The sequence below is a fragment of the Battus philenor genome, unplaced genomic scaffold (assembly GCF_028537555.1).
Source record: "Battus philenor isolate CCGP_79_NKW_IND1 unplaced genomic scaffold, ilBatPhil1.0.hap1 SCAF_25, whole genome shotgun sequence".
Lineage (NCBI taxonomy): Eukaryota > Metazoa > Arthropoda > Insecta > Lepidoptera > Papilionidae > Battus > Battus philenor.
In genome coordinates this window covers 3,262,249-3,282,397 of record NW_027181688.1, presented here as the reverse complement: position 1 = coordinate 3,282,397, position 20,149 = coordinate 3,262,249, and the positions used below count along the sequence as shown (strand labels likewise).

Sequence of the window (20,149 nt, the reverse complement as noted above, 5' to 3'; positions counted from 1 at the left end):
ACTGAACCGAGGTTTGACCCACACAACCATGTTTAAATTACAATGCTAAACATGTTTTTATTGACTGTCCTAGCATAGGTACCGAATGCTCACCCGTACGACTTAATATATTGGCTGCCTCCCAATCTGGTAAAGAGCTACAAACTCTAAGTTGGCGAGGCTACAGGTGCCTTTGAGCATAGTTACTACATAAAAGATTTGGGTTTATTTCACAAGCCCTCTGCCATTTCTAATCGGTGAAAACTAGATATGCCATATAGGTACAAGGTAATCCTCAGTCATGATGCGATTTATAATCTGATATAAGTGTTAATTAACGTATATTATTTTGAACGAGACTCTTCATATGTTTCATGATTATAAAAATTAATAATGACCAAAACTATATTAATATTTATGTAAATAACGACTGTCAGTTTATTCGGTAATAAAACGAATATGGTCTAACCATTAAAAATATAATCTACTTAAAGATTAATTATTATTATTTATTAATTAAACTAAAACTATTTGTGTCTTAATTTTCTTTACGGCAACACTAAGAGGTTCGCGTTATTTTTCATTTTCTCAGGATTGTGACAGAAGCCGCGTGTTACGCCGGTTCGGTTATTTATTGGAAGGTTCTATACACTTCGTAAGTACAAACTTATATTATTAAACTAATTTAAAATATTTACTTTTGCCTAATTTGCTATATTACTTCGTGATATAAGACGTGTTGGTCGAAAATGACCTTGCATTTTCTATTGTAACATCGATTGATTTTTTCACTGCGCTGTTCGCCAATGATAACTACACCATTTCAGTGACACATGTTTGTCTAATTATCTATTCGATCAAAATCTTTAAGAAAGCATGTTTATGTGTAGTATCCTAGGCCGTTCGTTATTGCAAATTTTATGTACATATATGTAGGTAACTTACGTCATGGTTTGTAATTTGTAATTGTACGTATTATTCTGAAGGACTTCGAATGGCGTTCTTTAAGGAAATCAAACCACGTAGTTCTGCCGTTGCGTCGAAGCTTTTATGTTCTTAGTGCGTACGATTATAATCGCTTATATTTATATAAAAATACATATATTTCAAAATTCGTTTGCATAACTTGAAAATCGGAAATAAATATTCTATCTTTGCACATTAAAAGAACTTTAGTGCGGTAAAAATGATACACTGTTGTTTGGCAGCGCAAGACTGGTAATCGGGGCGATCTTAGGGAGAAACTTATATCTTACAGTGGGCGTCTATCGACTAACATAATGATACATTTGAATTGCGAACGTAACAAATATTATAAAACTCAAACTCGAGTCTTAAAACCTAACATTATAGTTTAATTAAAACAGATGTATAGAAAAAACTTAGGCTAGATTTATTTATTAATAAACCACGTAAATGCTTTTCTACTTTTTTTCTCTGTTCTTTAAAAAAAACTTTTCATGAGCATTCCTCAACCGAACTTCTTATCTTCTAAAAATCCCAGTCCCTGTCTCTAGTCTTACTGAAGTACCTATACTGTAAATTAACAAAATATCAAAATTTATTAAAAAAATCATTCTTTTCAAGGATATTCAATATTATTGTCAGTACAGTGCTGGGGTGGCTAGGCCATTAGACAGTCAATGTAATTTTTCAAAATTATTAGTATTCTCATAATTTGTAATCATCTCACCTGTCAACTACCCCATAGGAGCTGACTAGTACTTTTCTACCCACTGTAATTCTGGCTTTTGGAATTAATTTTGGTTAAAAAATGTAGAATTTATGTCAAATACCTTAAACCAATTCTCTGTTTCTGCTATGAACATAATTTTCATCTACCCTAATGTGAATCTGGAATTGCAGATCTAGGTAGATAACTTTTTTTTTACCCAACAGCTCATCATGGTTTGGTAATAAGCTCTATAAAATTCTATTAAAATTAATATTACAAAAGTCTCTACAGTTCTTTGTTATTGCTATTTATGTTTCCATTCTTAGCACTAATTATCCTGTTTTTATGTGATATTAAATTTTAATCAACTTAGAACATAATTGAAAAAAATTGTAGGTTGGATTTTGTATATCTGACTACTGAAACATATACAAGCACATAGTGAATGTAATTATCTGAAATATATTATACACTATAAGATAACTTAAGAAGTGTTTTTATTATATTTCTGCATTACTCTCTCATATTTATGAGTATGTAATCTTAAATTAATGTTAAATGAGAAATTTAACATGCCTAAGGTCTGGCACTTGTTAAAACTCCCTAAAGTTAAATGTGCTAGTAGAATAACATTTGCTGAATATGAAATAAAAACTACAGAGTTATTTTTACAATTTCAGAAGTCTTAGAACATAAATGAAATGGTATGAAACACATTGATTTGTTAGCACATCTTAACTTCAAATATGAAGTCAATGAAATCTTATCAGTGTGATAAAATTTAAATATACATTTATTTTTTTAATTACATTATTATATAAATAACCTAAAGATGAATACCATAACAAAGAACAAATATGTTTTAAACATAACAAAATAATTTAGTAGATAATAGCGGTTAATTGCAAAAATGTATGTTGGTTAAAATCATATTAACAACTTGGCCTTAAACAATTTTCTCTCATTATTCACAAGTGTACATACTCAAGTAAATATAATTTTATTTTTATTACTCAATCATGACTCTTTAAATTTAAATTATTATAAATTTTTATTTGTCAGATTCTAATTTATTTAATTACTAACTGATGGTAGTGTCCTAACATTTTTTTAGTGATTCTTTATGAAATGAGTTACATTAATATTTAAATGTAGTAGTTAATTAAAATGTTTTTAAGGTATTTACATTTAGCAAAGTAATCAAGTTTATAAATTATAATTCGGGTTTTCTACATGAGAACCACAAAATATAAAAACCCCGAAAAACACTAGTAAAATGTAGATATTATACATAATCAAGTATAAAAGCAGTAGTAGAAGTTCCACTTAAAAAAAGTTTTAATTTAATTACAATTTTATTTTTCACTGTGTTTTAATACTAAGGCCTACTGCACATTGCAATCATACAATTCTGCAAGGTTTCTTATAAATCTATATCAAACTGAAATTAAGCAATGGGGCAAGTGACTAAATTTAAAAATCTATATCATGTAGTTTAAATTATAATTCATAAAAGTAATGTATGTATGTTTATATTAATAAATGTAAATACATATTTATATAAGTGTTTGTATATTTGTGTGTGTGTATAGTAATGTATGCAATTGTTTGTATGTACATTCTAAACTCCCATCTCCTTCATGTCTCTCATCTCCAACCAAAGGTTTTCTGGTAGAGATAGACTCGTCATATGACTGCCTCTTGTACCTCTATATGAATTATTTGTTTTTTTTTAGGTATTATCTATGTTGTGCAAAAAAATCTTGTAAATTGCAACTACAAATCCTTACTTTTCTAAGTTTTTCACATAACATACATGTGTTGTAATAATAACAATTTTGCAATAGTGCAAACAAGTATAGATTAAGGGGTGAAAAATGTTTTAAACACAAAAAAATATTTTGCTATTGCCTGATTCACTAACAAAATAGCAAGCACAAGTTGTTATATGTCTTGTACTTCGTCATTTACTACCAAATATCATTTTTACTTCACCAGCTTATGGCTGTCAAATTTATACAAAAAATTAATAAGAAATGAAATTCAGCTATTCATTCTACAAATTGGCTTAGTGCAATCTAATCACAGATTGGTTTAATTTTTTTATCATAACTGTTTTATCACCATTAACTTTTACAAGATATTGAGTGATAGTGACACTCAATTGGGATAGATTATATCAAGCACTGTCTAATGTGATACTATTTATAGAATGTTGCCATTTTCAGATTTAAAAATTTTGGATGGATGAACACTTAAAGCTATAATTATAACTTTGTGCAATCGAAAAAAAAAATTAAATTAAGTGGACTTAACTCCACTTAAAACATACAGTCAAAAAACTCTTTATCTATATTAAAGCCATGCTTCAAAGTGTAATAAATTTTAATATTTTTATAGACTTAATGAATATATTAAAATAAATTATACATTTAAATATAGCCGAGTGTAAGGTCTCTTGCTATGGGCCTCAAAAACAAATTGATTTCTTGAATTAATAGATAATCTTTTTTAAAAACACTTAGAGTCCTACGACTTTACTCGCTACCAGCAAGTTTACATTTATTCCCTTAGGTATAAAAAAAGTATGTGCTAATTTCTTTGCAACTTACATTTTATTTTTTATACACTTTTATTATTTATTTAAATATGTGTTACAAATGTACATAACTTTATTAGATAAATACCATTTAACTTGTTTGATACTGATGTTTTCTATGGATCATAGTGTAAACAGATTTTATTGCAATAATGATACACAGGTGAATTATAATTTACACATTGTATGACCTCCTTAGACGGCTTTAGCTTCTGTTTACTTTTTTTTTCTGAAAATTATTAATCTTTAATTTTAGGTAAAGGTTGTTTCGTATTTGGTAATGTCAATCCTATTGTGACCATCATAAAAATTCATTGTAGAGTCTAGTTAAAATATTGTTTATTTAGTTTAATTTTTGTTGATACGGAGTTCTTTAGAATTTTTATTGGTTTATGTATTGGAGTTTAAAATTTTTTTTCAAACTTTTGTAAAATGAATTAAAAAAATGTTAACTTTATACATTAAAATGACAATGCAACATTGCCACAATTTCACTGCTATCGCCGCAGAGAACCTTGCTACTAGACTTGTATCCGTTAATGTTATCAAACAACACTTCATCTATGATAAGAGATAATGCATTTATATACTAACAATTTTTATCATTAAATATTTAAGTTGCGTGTGGGAATAAATAATAGAGCTTAATGTGTAAGACGTAAAGACTATATTGCATTGTGAGATATCTCATACATTTTTACCATTGTTAATGGGTCAACATATAGCATATATCTTTTACTGTAATTGAGTGTAGACTGTAGATGAAATATATAGAGCAGAGATAACCAGTACAATCTACAGGGTGATTGGTTATATGTGTAAGTTTTAAAGGAATGAATGTGCGTATTTGCTGTCAATATGTGGTACACCATATACTAAATTCAATGGTTTAAGATAATAAATTAGAAGAGAAGCTATTTCAAAGTTCTTTTTATTAAAATCCTAAAAATTTTTAAAAATTATCATTATCTGTCTCTGCAGACTTTGTACTGTTAAGTTATTGGTTTGTTCTATTCCAGTAATATATTTTTTAAGAGTGACCACTTTATACAGAGTGTTTAGAAATAGTTTGTAAATGCTTTAAAGCTTTTTGATGACTTTCTGAGCTTTTACAACTATAAACACTCTAATATTGTAATGTATCCAATGCGTAGAAGTGTTTATTAGCTATGGATACATTTTAGGCGAATATATCCACTTATATCATTGATCGTTGAGTATACTGTGAGTGAACAATGCAAGATTATTAAAAGGAAAATGATGCTTTATTTAAAAGTAGGCGACCTGATATGCGTTGATCATAGCTAAGGCTTTGTCTTAATAATCAATTCGAAAGTTTATGAAATTAAGGTTTATATCAAAGACCTAGTGTATGTTGTAATACAATTTGGTACACAACAAGTGATGATGAAACGATATCACTGAAGTATCGATCTTAAAGTATCGACACTTGTATCGATTGCTTTTCTTTGTAAAAGTATTTTGTACCATAAGGTAATTATTAAGTACTTGTATTTTCTTCTGTCGTTTCCTCCCTATGCAATATTGTTAGTTCTATATTTTGGCGTGTAAATAAATAATTTTGATACTTTTTAAACACCGGAGCAAATGACACACTAGTGATAAATATCGATTTTCAAAATCGATTCCACTAACACTCGACTATTCTTGCGATGGATTTATCAACTTTGCAAATGCAACCCGCACAGGAAGCCTTGTGTAATGAAAATAATAAATAAATAAATATCTATGGGGAGGATATACCATAATAGCCATACTTGGCAGGGTTGGCGATCGCAGTGTGATACGCAGAAGACGCTGTTGCCTATCCTCTGTAAACTTACTTAGAGTAATGGCAATATTTTATAATTAATGCACTAAGTGTGGATCATGTAAGATTGTATCCCAGGAATCGAACCCGCGACCAATCATTACAAGTTTGTCCTCTACCACTGGGCTACTGCTCAAGGGTAAAGTATCAAGAAAGGTTCAAACAATGAACGAAATCTATAGTCATTTTGCTTTACTATAAATACGTCTGTATTGTGGAATTATCTTATTCGACCTTGTCTGCTTTTAAGAAATGTACACGCCTTTGAAATACCATAAAAATAATTGAAGGTCACATCATTTACCATCAGATTAACATCTATATATCGTCACCGTGTTAAAAAAAAGAACTAAAAGTCATAAAGTAAGTTACATACCAAAAATAACTGAAAATACGTTAGTTTTTGGTCGGCTCTTAGCAGATGAGCATTTCGAGTCGATGGTAGCTTACTTGTAATGTTAAAATAATTAAGGACTTAAAAGTTGTTTCAAATGCCTACTTGAATAGAGATATTATGAACTTCTACTGGAGTAGATGTCTCCTTATTCGTCATCATCATTGTTTAAGACGCAGGACATCCACTGCCACTCATCTACTGCATGGACTTCCAATAGGAATGATTGCAGGCGGCTTTAACGGCGTACTTGCCGGGCCAACTCAACGGGTCTCAACTCCAGAAACTTGAGGCCCCAATGGCCATTTGTTCCTTGCGATACGTCGCCTCTGTGTTACCAGTGATGGCTGGCACAGAACAAGGTCATAATCGTTCACCGATCCTCTGATATATAAAACGCGGAAATCCGTAGATAAACGAAAATAACAGACATGATTGGAAATTTGTAGTAGAAGTGGACAGACGATATAGCGTATGATGGCCGCTGAAGGTGACTGCGGATCGGCAAACGCAGCGCAGGACGTTCATTGATAAGGTGAACAGATGACTTGGTCAAGATCACTACAAACAAGCTGCTTCCAACTGGGCAAGCCAATGTCCAACAGTGGACCTTTTATGGTTTATGTAATAATGGGGTACCAAAGGTAAGGTAGTCATCATGTCAACCACTGCAAAGCCTCCCCCAAAAATGGTCACGATGACCGATCTCGCGTTGCCCGCTTCCAACGACTTCCCGCGACCTTGACTATGACGTGATAAAATTCATTCTGAATTCCGAAACACGGGTTATCAATGACACGGCGTATATGTACTCGCGCGAACAAGGACGGCTTCTAGATCATTCCGTAGGAACGAGAATGAAACCGGTTTTATATCATCGTACAGCGCAGTCGACCAATTCGGGTACTATGTGTTTTCATTGATATAATATTTGTAATTTAAATATTTAACTTGTTTTACAATTTTAATGCTTTTTTATTTATATTCATAAATAAACGTAATAAGAAATCACACAAAATATTTTTTTGAACAAACCAAATCATGAAAAATGGTTAAAAAAATAGTTCGGGGCGCGCCCCCAAGTGATGGGTGTTGAAAATTCATGTCTACACATACATATAATACAATATACTTCTCAGCTGTGGAGAACGAAACTTGCGATCGTATGCCACGCGTTCGATTCTCGGGATACAATTATATTTAATTCACTCTGTGCATTATGTATATAAGATTCCCACTGCTCACCTCCTGCTCATCCTCTGGATACTTTTCCAAAGGATGGGCAACAGCGTCCTCTGCGTACCATATTACCACACTCCGATCGCCAACTTGCCTCCCAAACATAGCGATTATGGTATAATCCCCCCATGGATATCTTTAGTTGAGACCTATGCCTTGCAGTGGGCGCCTTCGGGCTAAAACAGCGAAAGAATTACAAATTGTTGTGTTGTGCGTTCTTATGAAAAGTGTAAAGTTTTAATTTCCTCTCATAATAATTATAAGGTAAGACCATTTTTTAGAAGCAAGAGATTCAGAGTCCAAAAAAAAGTTAAAAAAGAAGGTATATAAGCTGTCTATTTCTAGTGCTAAAATTATTCATTTTTACCAGTAAAATTGAAAGTTACAACGTGCTGTCTTATTTTGAAAATGAAGAGCACAGACTAGGTGGTTCAAAATATTTTAATTAAAGAGGTAGCGGCATTTTTTATATTTTTTATCCCATGGATTGGCATTATTAAACGCAATAAATAAGCATTTAAAAATACAGAACAAATTACAATTTCAATGATACGCAGTCGTGACGTACTAGATAATAAAAAAAAATGAATCAAATCCGAACTACTATAAATCTTAAATACAACATAGAGCTTACTAAGTAATCAAATTTAGAAGTTATTAGGTAATTATGATTCCGTAATTAACTATTTATGATTTGTTTATTTTCATACACAAACAAGCTTACTCGGCGAGCTTCGTTCCGTTCAATAGTCAATCACATCACATCAGCTGACAGACGTCCAATACAAGGCATAGGCCTACCCCAAACATAGCCACGATAAATGTTTTTGCGCTGCCCGCATTCAGCGATTACTCGCGACCTCAACAAATGTAAAAAATATCAAAATATCTTTAATCGAGTCAAATTATCGATTATTTTAATATTGATAAGCCAGAAACTGAATAGTTGGTCTTTAAAATGAAATTTAACAATGTTTTATATGTACATTTCGATGAACTGGAATAAAATTAATTTAATGTACCTTTAATTTTATTTGTATCTAAAAAACTGGAAACTGTCAGTCGATGTATAAAGATTGTGAACGGATTTACAAATTAAAAAATGAGTAAGTTTCCTTTTTACACGGCTATATTTGTCTTTTTAATGGTAAATATATTAACTAATGTATATAATATTTTAATTATTTCAGTATTACAGACGAAAATAAATTCAAAACAAAAAATTATGAAAATTGGTTCGACTGTTCTTGAGCTAAATATAGTATAACTAATACGATTTTGTTTTATATGTATAGATAGATTATTCATTTTCGGGTATCGCCTCTACAGTTAAAAAACTCGATCTAAATTTAAGACATAAATTGATATCAAAGTAAGTTACTTTGTGGACACTACTACCTACTTGAAACTTACTCATGACTACATAGAAGGATCCGATATGGAACCAGAATTTATCTGACCCCATTTTTACGCTATAATCGGACAATGTTAGATAAATACAGGGGTCGGCAAACCGTGGCTCGCGAGTAGACTTTTCTTTTTGAATTTTTAGAAACTTAAAAGTGTATTGTTAATACTTGTAAAGATTATTTGTTTAAAAATAATTATTCTTCTGTATATATATATTACTCTGCAATGAACTTTATTCAGAATCCTTTTGCTAAAAACAATCCTTCAATTGAAACACACACTGTTTTATTTCTACCCTAAAAACGAGGATGGCAAGTCGTTGTCTTTTTATATGACTCACTATACGGACCGAATTGCATAAAGTGGTCACTATGAAATACGTTACATTAATCTATTTTTCCAATTGAAACTCGACAGGCCAGTAACTCCTGAAGGTATAGTCTGCACGGACAGATCGTATACAATAATTAAATTTAATATGTTATGATCCGAATTTTAGAACTGCTTACTATATTAGCATTACGTTATTTATTATTTCTAGTCATTAATTTTTGGAAAGGGTATACCGTATATATAATAATGTTTCACAAGATATTATAGATCATCCGTTTCTTGTTTTTAAATAAAAAATTAAAAGTATTTTTTTTAAAATAAAAATTATGATAGCATTCAAAAGTTTTTAGTAGATCGATATGTGTGGAATTTGGTTTGTTGATTCACTTACAAGGAATATATTTTTATGTACACAATAAAAAATTATTAAAACAGATCAGCGTTCGAAGCCGGTGTTAGCTTTCTTCTTATAATGTTAAAATAACAGGCGATTTGAAAACGCATGTAAATGTCTAGTTGAATAAAGATATTTTGAAATAAATTGAATGTACAGTTAATTCGCTATATATTCACGCCTTCATAACTTACATCTATAACAAAATGTTACTCTTTTGGGAGAGTTTGCCGACCCCTGTATAAAGACATGGACATCTTTGGACATACTACACTCGGTGACGCAACGCTTTCGAAATGACCCAAATTCGCGTACAGTATTTCTAATTATTCTATTACTCTACGGGATTCTTCGCTTACATAAAAATGTCCTGCATTATTTCGAAGACACTACGTCAATTGTATATGGGTACATACTGTGTTATCGAATAAACAGACTATGATGATAATTTTTTTGTTATTTTATCTACAATTACGTTACAAAATACTTACGTAAGGTAATCACAAATTTTAATAATGAATATACAGGTTAATTTAAAAAAAAGTTTTAAGTATGTAGTGAATTTTTTTTCTGATTGAGACAAAAATTGAGAAAACATTATTTATAAATATTGGTTGGAATTGTAGAGTAAATAAATAGAACAAGTAAGACAGATAAAATGGAGGAAAAAAAGTGTATTGTGATATAAAGAAGGAATGTACTGTAAAATCTTAGAAGCGAAAGAGAAGGAAAAAACAATTGTGTAGAATATAAGGAGAGAAAGGAAAATAAATATGTAAATAAAATTATTTAATAGAATAATAACACCCTGTCCGGTGCTAACAGGGGCCAATTAAAAAAACTATAGAACTTCTTGTCAGGGAAGAACTAAGAAAAGAACTGACATTTCGAATGTATGTAGATAAAATTGGAACCAATACTATGTATATTATATATATTTAAATATACATTAAATTTTTCGTGTCGTTTCAAATGTGCTTAATAAAGCATATAAACAAAAACATATATATTTATTATTAAACCTATGAATACTCGTAAATATCCCAGCTACTGGGACACAAATTCTTTTTATTTGGAGCCAACAGAAAATGTGATATTTTCTTTCGCTCTTTTTAAAATACATTTCATATAAAAGACATTTCCTTAGAACAGTCCTTTATTGCTAGGCCATTGAGTAATTTATAAAAATAAAATGTATACTGTTTTGTCATCTTTCATTTCCTCGGACCGATCATGACGATTAGGCTAAAGCAATGACGTCACTCGCGAATGACTAATGTAGTTTCGCGCAGTTTTATTTAAGATTGATCCGGCCGCGTAACCTTACAGTCGCGAGCTAGACGGCGTGCTGGCCACTTGTGTACAATTCCACACCAAAGAGTATTTATAGTGTTTGCGTTCAAGGCTGATTTGTTTTTTTTCTATTTATTCTCTTTAAACGTTAACCGTGAGAGAAGTTCATTGCCAGTGTTATTAAGGTTTGTTTTTGTGTGATTTAAAATATATTTTATAGGCTCTGCCGTATAGTTTTTTTTTTTAAATAAATAACATTAAGAATTGCATATAGGTAATGTTTTAAAACGAATGTGAATTTAAATATGGAACTAGTTTTTTTTAATCTGCTGTGTCCGTTTGGGGTTATTGACGAGTAAGATGCCGCCTGTATTTTAAATGGGTGAATTGTATTTTAATATGTTGTAATAAAAATTTTTTTTGCTATTGTATATGACTAGTAATCAGTAGTGAGTGGAATAAAAATGTAAAGGTACCTTCAGAATATCTGACATAGATGTTCACAACATCAGTTTTATCCTTGACTATAGATACTGCAAGGCAATTGAATCATCAGAAATGTTACAATGTTTTATTTTACAGGTAATATATGAGTGAGTCATTTCTGAATTGTTAACTATTTAAGAGCCGACCAGAATCTAACAGAAACAGTTGCTCTTTTTAAATGAAATGCAATAATGTCTAATATGTCTAATATAGATACTATAGTTTTATTAGTAATGAAAAAGCAATATCGTAAGTTAAATTCACACTACCATATTTTTAACAAGTTTTTATTTCTATTTAAAAAATACATTCACCTTCGTTATCATCAACCTTTTGCCATCTAGTATACAAAATCAATGCCGGAGCGGTAAAAATCAATCGGATTTTTTAGTGAAATATTACGACAGAAACGACATTAGTTTCCGGTCCTCCTAATAAATAAGTTAAAAATGATTTTCAGTTACTGGAATAAAAGGAATTATATATACAATAAACATTTTATCTGCAAAAGAGCGCATAGTAGTGTATTTCATTATTCTATCGTGAGAAAATCGCTGTGTCATTGGTAATAGACGTGACTCGCTCATGATCAATTTGTATAAGAAAAAAAATCATGGCGGATGTCAAATTTACATAGATATGTAGCCAAGTTTTACACATGACGCCATCATAATAATTACTAATAAATATACGGATGCGGGAGAAATCATTCGATAAATACATTTGTTTTACGATAACAGCTAAATTTTAAAAATTAAAACTGTTATTTCACTTTGTTGTGTGCAATGGTAGCTCAGGGGTAGAAGGCCGAGAGTCGCGGGTAAGATTCCCGGAATAAAATCTTACATAATTCACAAATTGTGCATTAATTATATGTGATTGCTACTGTTCACAAACAAGTTTCTAGAGGATGGACAGCAGCGTCCTCTGCGTACCATAATACCACACTGTGATCTCCAACTCGCCTGCCAAGAGTGGCGATTATGGTATATCCACCCATAGATATCTTTAGGGAAGCCTTATCACTTGCAGTGGCCGTCTATGGGCTGAAACGAAGACAGTGATGACTTATAAATTTCATAGAAATTAGGTTAAAATTGAGCTTTCCTAGAGATATCCTTGAACTTGAAGTACTTGACAAACGGTGGTTCTAATCGCATCCCGATCTACGAAAGACAACAATAAACCCAGTCGAGTTTCTACTGTGATCAGGTTCACAAATGTCAAAATTGTAATAAAAAAAAATATTCCCGAGGAGTTTAATCAAAGATCAATAGAGAGGGCTATGCTAGGAGCTTCACTACGAGATGGAATATGAAATGAGGAGATCCGCTGATGAATCAAGGTTACGGAAGTGACTTGAGGAGTTGGCCGTCTGAAGTGGATAAATAGATAGGGTCGAAGGAAGTTGGATGCGGGTAGTGCAAGATCACGTCATCGTGGTGATCTTTGGAGTGGATTTTGCACTGGGCATCTGACTGAGAACTTTTTCGTTGCCGTGAGTAACAGTACAGTAAAGACACAAAAAATAATATTACAATGGCCTTGTTTGTAAAGAAAATAACAATTTAGGTTATAACGTGTATCAATACTTGAATAAACATTTACCGATACTACTAGAACCTTCGTCGGTTTTACGTTGATTTATGGGACAACTTGTATATACACCAAAATATAGTACAAAGTAGTCTTTAGTTCAATAATAACATTGTTTTATTTTACTGTCACGTACGATTAACGTGAGAAATGATGTAAAACAAGGTTGTCTAAACAAAAAACAATTTAAAACAGATAAAAACGTTGTTGTCTTGTGGTTGTGTTTTAACATGATTTCTTTATTGAATATGTATATTGTTTTACAAATATGACAGATATACATGTAAAAAGATATTTTATCCAAACAATGATATGGGGCGATATAATAATATAATGGGGTATACACCATAATAGCCATACTTGTCAGGCGAGTTGTAGGTCGCAGTGTGGTATTATGGTACGCAGAAGACGCTACTGCCCATCCTCTGATAACTCGTTTAGAGTAGTGGCAATCCTATATAATTAATACATAAAGTGTGAACTATACAATTTCGTATCCCGGGCATTGAACCAGCAATCTACGATCGCAAATCTCACTCCTGTACCACTGGGCTTCTACTGAGCGTATATTGTGTTTTTTCTATTATTTGAATGGTACAATATATGTATTTAAAGATTCATTTATCGTATGATATGGCCTCACAGTAAACTTGTCTAGAGACTAACAGAAAATCCGTAACTCTACGCTTCTCTGTTTATCCAAACGTGAAGGACTGCGGCCTGAACACCGGTTGTACTTGTGCCAATGCTAGCGTTTGAAATATGATCCAACAACAGTCTTGAAATGTTTATTTATTATCTACAGACGAACTACATTTGTGTGTATATATATTGTTTGATAGAGAATATAAGAATGTCCTAGACGTTGTTAAACTAATATTTGCTGGGGGAAATATCACTATCAACAAAATGGCTTGTCTGTCGGTGAAATATCCTTCGTATAACGATAGGATATCTTCCCCTCAATAGGTGAAAAAAAACAGATGTGGTCAAATTGCAAAATAACACTTATCGGACTGTGTTCCGTTTACGACAAAATTATGAGAATGTGGTTTAATTTTGTTTTTTCGTAATCCTGTCAACGGTATAATCAGAGCCAGATAAAAATTGTGAAACCAAAGTCTCGTGTAACTTTTGAATTATACAATACGAAAAAGTTATTTCTAGAACACGTTTTATTATAGAAGTGAAAACTCATTAACAAGGCTGATACAAATATATAAAGACAATCAAATCGTTTACCTATTGGAATATATTAACTAACAAAATAACATGCATCGGCTACTGCCTCTTTCCTAAGCAATTTAAGGCAGATTTCATGTCTGATATCGCCAACTCAATGGAACCCCCCTTCATAGAAACATCCTTTCTTAGTTGACTTATACTCGGTGAATGGTAAATTTCGATTAAATTTCAACTCTCTCACCCTTAAGGTTCCAGAGATATCGTGGTGAATCAAAACCTAGGAGGAAACCTCGTATATATAAGACAATTACTCTCGACTATGTAGGTATATATGGTACAAAAAAACATGTAATGCGTTGTTCTGAAAATAGAGGAACAACATATTATTTATTATATAAATTGTCGATTCCATTTAAAAGTTTATTTCGCAATATTTTAAATTATCACTTATTAAATAAGCACGGTGCAATACAAAATAGAATTATTAAAGAAACTACGTTATTTACATATATATCACATCCATTTTCAGGTAAAAATGTCGATCCACATCAAGGACTCCGAGGACCTGAAGAACAGGCTGGCGGAAGCCGGCGAGAAGTTGGTGGTTATCGACTTCATGGCCACCTGGTGTGGCCCATGCAAGATGATCGGGCCCAAACTAGACGAGATGGCCACGGAAATGGCCGACTCCATCGTCGTTCTTAAGGTCGGTATCTAAAAACTAAATCATATATTTTAATTGTTTTAAACCTTTTTATTCGACCACTATTGGGATATCTAGGATTTCGCAAATTAACATTACGAAAACAACAAAGATGTGTCTTTTAAAATTGTTCGTATTTCCAATGTTATACAGGGTGATTGATGATAGGTGTAAAAGCGTTAAAGGGGCGAATGTATGTCCAAATGTAAATGAAATTATATTAAAAAAAATTACCCTTGACCTAATAATTTGTAAAATAAGGTAAGGTAAGGATCGTGGGTTCAAATCTCAACATGCAAATGGTTTGCAGAAAAAAATTCACAACGGCGTCCGCATTTCAGAGTTCTAACCCTCCAAGAGATTAATTCCATTAGTAAAATGATTGACGGGCAAATAAAGTATGACGTAATCAATTGCACAATATTGCACGGAGGGAATTTCACACAGGAAAACTTTGCATAGCGGAAACTTTTATCCTCATATAGTACTTCCTTTTATTATTAATCAGTGTTCATAAAAGTCTATGTGTAGGTAGATTCTTTAAATAGAATATAAGGCCTCTTGCGCACGGCGACTTTTTCGCGCGTATACTAAAGATGTATTACTCGCATTTGCAACACGCTACTGTATTGCAGCACATGGCGGCTGAATTGTGAGCGGCATACAGCAGCAAAAACATGTATAATGAAAAATTGTAAAATTTAAATTTATTAATTTTACCGCGGCACGCTTGTATCCGACCTACGGCGCACCAATTGCGGAGCACTGCTTTAAGTCAGTGCAGTGTTATTAAGGAGTAGGTTAAGGGGCACACCTAGTGTGAAATTTTCAAAAAATAGATTTTTTTTATATTTCATATTTCGATAGGTTATACCTTTAAAAATAACATACTAAAATTTTGAATCGATATCTTAAATAGTTTTTGAGTTACAGCCGTTTAAAAGAGTAGCCGCTCGGCAGTTAGGTAGTTGCATTGGCTACGGGACATTCCTGAGCTACTGTTCGGAGTCTACAGTCTTTTCCAACCTTTGCAAATAGGATTCTGGTTTCTATTGTCAACCTCCAAGTATACAGAAATATTTAAATATAATTATTTCGGTATATTTTTCGTTTACTGCCACGTCACGTATTTTCGGAGCCAGATACATTTAGTTTTATTCTGACCGTTGTATCGAGTAGTTCGTAAGCGCATTTTATTAAATTAAAATGAGTAAACAATAAAAGTAAAAATCAAAAGGGAACTCACGATGTTGCTAGATACCGATGAAAAACAAAAAAACGAAAATTTACTGGAAACCAACATACATTTGAGCAATCTACGGCATACAAGTACGTCTGCAGAGAAACGATTGCATAATAATGATGAGAATATTGTGATTGACCCATCCCATGGATATTGTATTCTACAGTTTGTCTCAGTTTTTAGTGCAATCAGCAATTTAGTGATGTGCAAAACTTGTCACAAGGAAATTACTTTTAATCAAGCAAGTCCAAGAGGCCTGGGGTTTAAAATAGCTGTCATTTGTGAATGTGGTAATTCGTACATTAATTCTGGACCAATGATCGATAATGCATTTGAAATAAATAGACGTCTTGTTGCTGTGATGCGTCTTTCTGTGGGCATCGGAATAAATGGGATCAATCTTTTTTGCGGACTAATGGATCTAGCAAGATCATCGCCAACGGGCTTCTTCAAAAGAGGGTCGATCATCTCGAAGAAAAGCTTCTTCAGCTTAACAAGACCTTTTTGAGGAAGAGGAAGGTGAAATATATGGGCCTGGAATAGCAGATTAGCTGTAAGTATGACTTTAATCCATTTATAACAGTGAAAACGATCATTTTATCTTTAAACGCGTTTTTCTCGAAACAGCATTTTTCGAATTTGCTGGAGTGATTACTCGGAGACAAATGATCCGATCGCTATCAAATTTTTTTCACATCTTCTCTATATAGTTCTCCATACGATGACCCTCCAGTTTTTTGATCTGATCAAAAATCGGATTTTGGTAGGCCAAAAACGACCAAAATTTTGGGTAAAATATAACTTTTTTTTTCAACATGCAGCCATTTTGTCAATTTTTGATTTTTTGGTTCGCCCGAGGGTCATCGTACAGACAATATGTTTTTGTTTAACGAGAATTTTTTTTTTAGGTTTTATCAATGGAAAAGGCTGCAATCACTCCAGCAGTGGAGGTCCTTTTTTTTTTGGCGCCGCCGGAGATCGCGTGTTATTTTAAAAATATTTAATATATTATTCCGAAAATTTTACTGTGTATTCTCAAAACATGTATAAACATACTCTCAAAATTTTAAAACGATTGATTAACTAGTTTTTTTTTTATTAATTCCCAAAAATCGCCTTTTTTTTTGGCTGTCACACTAGGTGTGCCCCTTAATGTTATATCTGATTATTAGGAAATAAAAAATATTATTACACTTAAAACTCGCTATGTTGCTGTAACTTAAGGCCTCATTCTAGCCTACCATTCACCTTTATAAATGACAGTTTTTTTTATATTCAAAAGAGCTGTTTTGACTGCATTCTTAATTACTGAGATCATCTAAAAGTATCGAGTTTAAAATTCTTAAACTTAGCACAAAGTTTCTTTATAATTCATTTATTGTTTATGTCTTTGTACTTTTAAAATATTTACTTATAAATCTGCATTATTTGTCTGTTTGTCTCTGTCCTAGAATTTTATTTATACTTTTTTCGCATCAGTAGACATCTTATACATCGCTTAGCCGATGTTTCATGGAGTAAACTTAGCTCAAGGGCTAAAGGCAGCTAGGGCGATAATATTCGTTCAGTAGTATACTGACACAAGGGCGCGCTCGAGAGGCACGGTCCGAAGAGTTTTATCAACAAACGACAGCCTAGGTCACAAACAACATTTCACATGGAGGCTTTTGACCCTAATCTAAACACCACTTAACCGATCTAAAGTGTTACTGTCTCCCATTACGGTGAAACAGTATTACATAGTGGACCGAGCCAACACAACTGCCTCATAGTTTTCCTAACTTTACAAAGGATTTCAGCTAAGTTCGCCCTCTGCACCCTGCCTTCTTAAACCCGGATAATTTGTAAATGTCACTACGGCAGCAATGTAAATAATATCAAAAAATACCTAAGGTTTTATCTGCACAGAATAACAATGTTGACACAACAAAAAATATTAACCTTGTTTTTTGTACAAACACAAAAAAGCAGTTAATCGATCTACCCGCGACGTGAACACGGCCTCCATCGCTTTCGTATCAGATAAAACGTGTTATTAGTTAATTGCGATGTTATCTGTGCTTTTCAACTGGAATTAAAAGCGTTGTGAAATGTCATCGAAATCGTAGACACGATGTTACATGATTTGTGTTCCGGTACGGAAACATTTCAGTTGCTATACATATTTAGGCTTGATTTCATTTTATTATTGCTTGGCAGGCAGTTATGACCCAAAGTTCTTCAAAGGACTCACTTTAATTTCAAAATAAAAGTTGTATTAGCTAAAGTTAGGTCGTATTGGCGTAAAAACTGTTAAGTTAAACGGTTTTTCGATACCCATATTGTGGTGGTTGTGGAAAAATATGTACCTAGTCCGCCATATTGGAACGGCGTCCATCTTGAATTTTAAATTTTGACATAATCATAGTGTTTTACTAGTGTCGCCCTTTCATTTGATACCCATATTGAGGGGGTCAAGGAATAATATGTAATCCGCCAATTTGTATCGACGGCCATCTTAGATTTATAATGTTATTGATTTTATTATATTGTATTGTCATCTAAATTAAATGTGTGTACCAAATTTCAGATCAATTTGACAACGGGAAGGTGCTTAAATTTCAATTTCTAATTTTACTAAACTACTAAACAACTAAATAAAACCGTTTAAAAAGATTTTGTTTTTACTATTAAACAGGCAACAATAAATACATTTAATGTTAAGTAATCCGATTTCTGAGGAAGCTTTTTTTATGACATCATCATTACGTTATTTATTATTTGTAAACCCCACATTTTTCGATAAGTCTACACATAACTTAAATAACAGGAAATAAGTTATATGTTCATCCCATTTTAACTTTTCACATATATGTTTTTAATCATGCCGTACAATAAAATTCTATTTTGTCTTCAGGTGGACGTGGATGAATGCGAGGACATTGCCACCGAGTACAACATCAACTCAATGCCGACATTCGTGTTTGTCAAAAGCTCCAAGAAGCTGGACGAGTTCTCCGGAGCCAATGTCGACAAGCTCAGAAACACTATCCTCAAGCACAAGTAAACTTGCGCGGTGGGGTGTACGCTGTCCGACGCACTACCAACCGCTGCCGGGCATACATCACGAAATTGTATATCTATGAAATAAGTTTTTTGCTTCTCAAGAAAATATATAAAAAAATATATTGACGTTAATTTTATATGTATACAAATATGGTATCACCTATTTTATTTCACACATGGCATCACTAAATATTAGTTCAAATGTAATTATTTTTGTCTACAAAAGAAGTTCGAATTTATTTTATCAGTCACATTTTTATTGTATTTTCTAAGATAGTTTTCATTTAAATGTTATTTTAATAAGGGAGTAGTAATTAGCGACATCTCTCGGCCATAATTGTAATGTTTGGTTTCACAAATGTTTACTGATCTGTGATCACCGCTAAGTGTCTTACGTAATAAATGTTCGCATTTCGCACGATACCTTCAACGCACGACTTGCATTTAGGACGCGTACACGCCCGACAGTTGCGCTATTGTGTAATTTGATTTTTATATATGTTACAGAGTATTGTTACTTCAATAAAATTTTGTGGAAATTTACCTTGTTTTATTATCCTGAATTTTTTTATTTAATCCTGGAGCATAGATAAACAAAATATCTCATTTAAAAGTCCAAAAAAATGGAGCATAGTGCATTGCGGTATTAACTCAAAACGCGATTTCTTACAAACACATACAAGGTCAATCAGCGACAGGAAAATTGATGAACAAACCATATTTACTTATAATACAAAATATATA

General features: G+C 32.2%; 1 protein-coding gene across 3 annotated transcripts; it reads left to right on the top strand.

Moving 5' to 3' along the window:
- Positions 1-557: 557 nt before the first annotated feature.
- Trx2 (Thioredoxin 2) lies at positions 558-19,948 on the top strand. 3 transcript variants are annotated; one of them, XM_068768268.1, is made up of 3 exons: positions 558-634; positions 14,944-15,120; positions 19,257-19,948. In XM_068768268.1, exons 2-3 carry the CDS (start codon positions 14,950-14,952, stop codon positions 19,404-19,406), a joined length of 321 nt encoding a protein of 106 aa, XP_068624369.1. In that variant the 5' UTR covers positions 558-634; positions 14,944-14,949; the 3' UTR covers positions 19,407-19,948. The 3 variants fall into 3 exon arrangements, with proteins under 3 accessions (XP_068624369.1, XP_068624371.1, XP_068624370.1); XM_068768270.1 differs by having other exon boundaries at positions 558-638; positions 14,949-15,120; XM_068768269.1 differs by lacking the exon at positions 558-634 and adding an exon at positions 11,176-11,332.
- Positions 19,949-20,149: the final 201 nt, after the last annotated feature.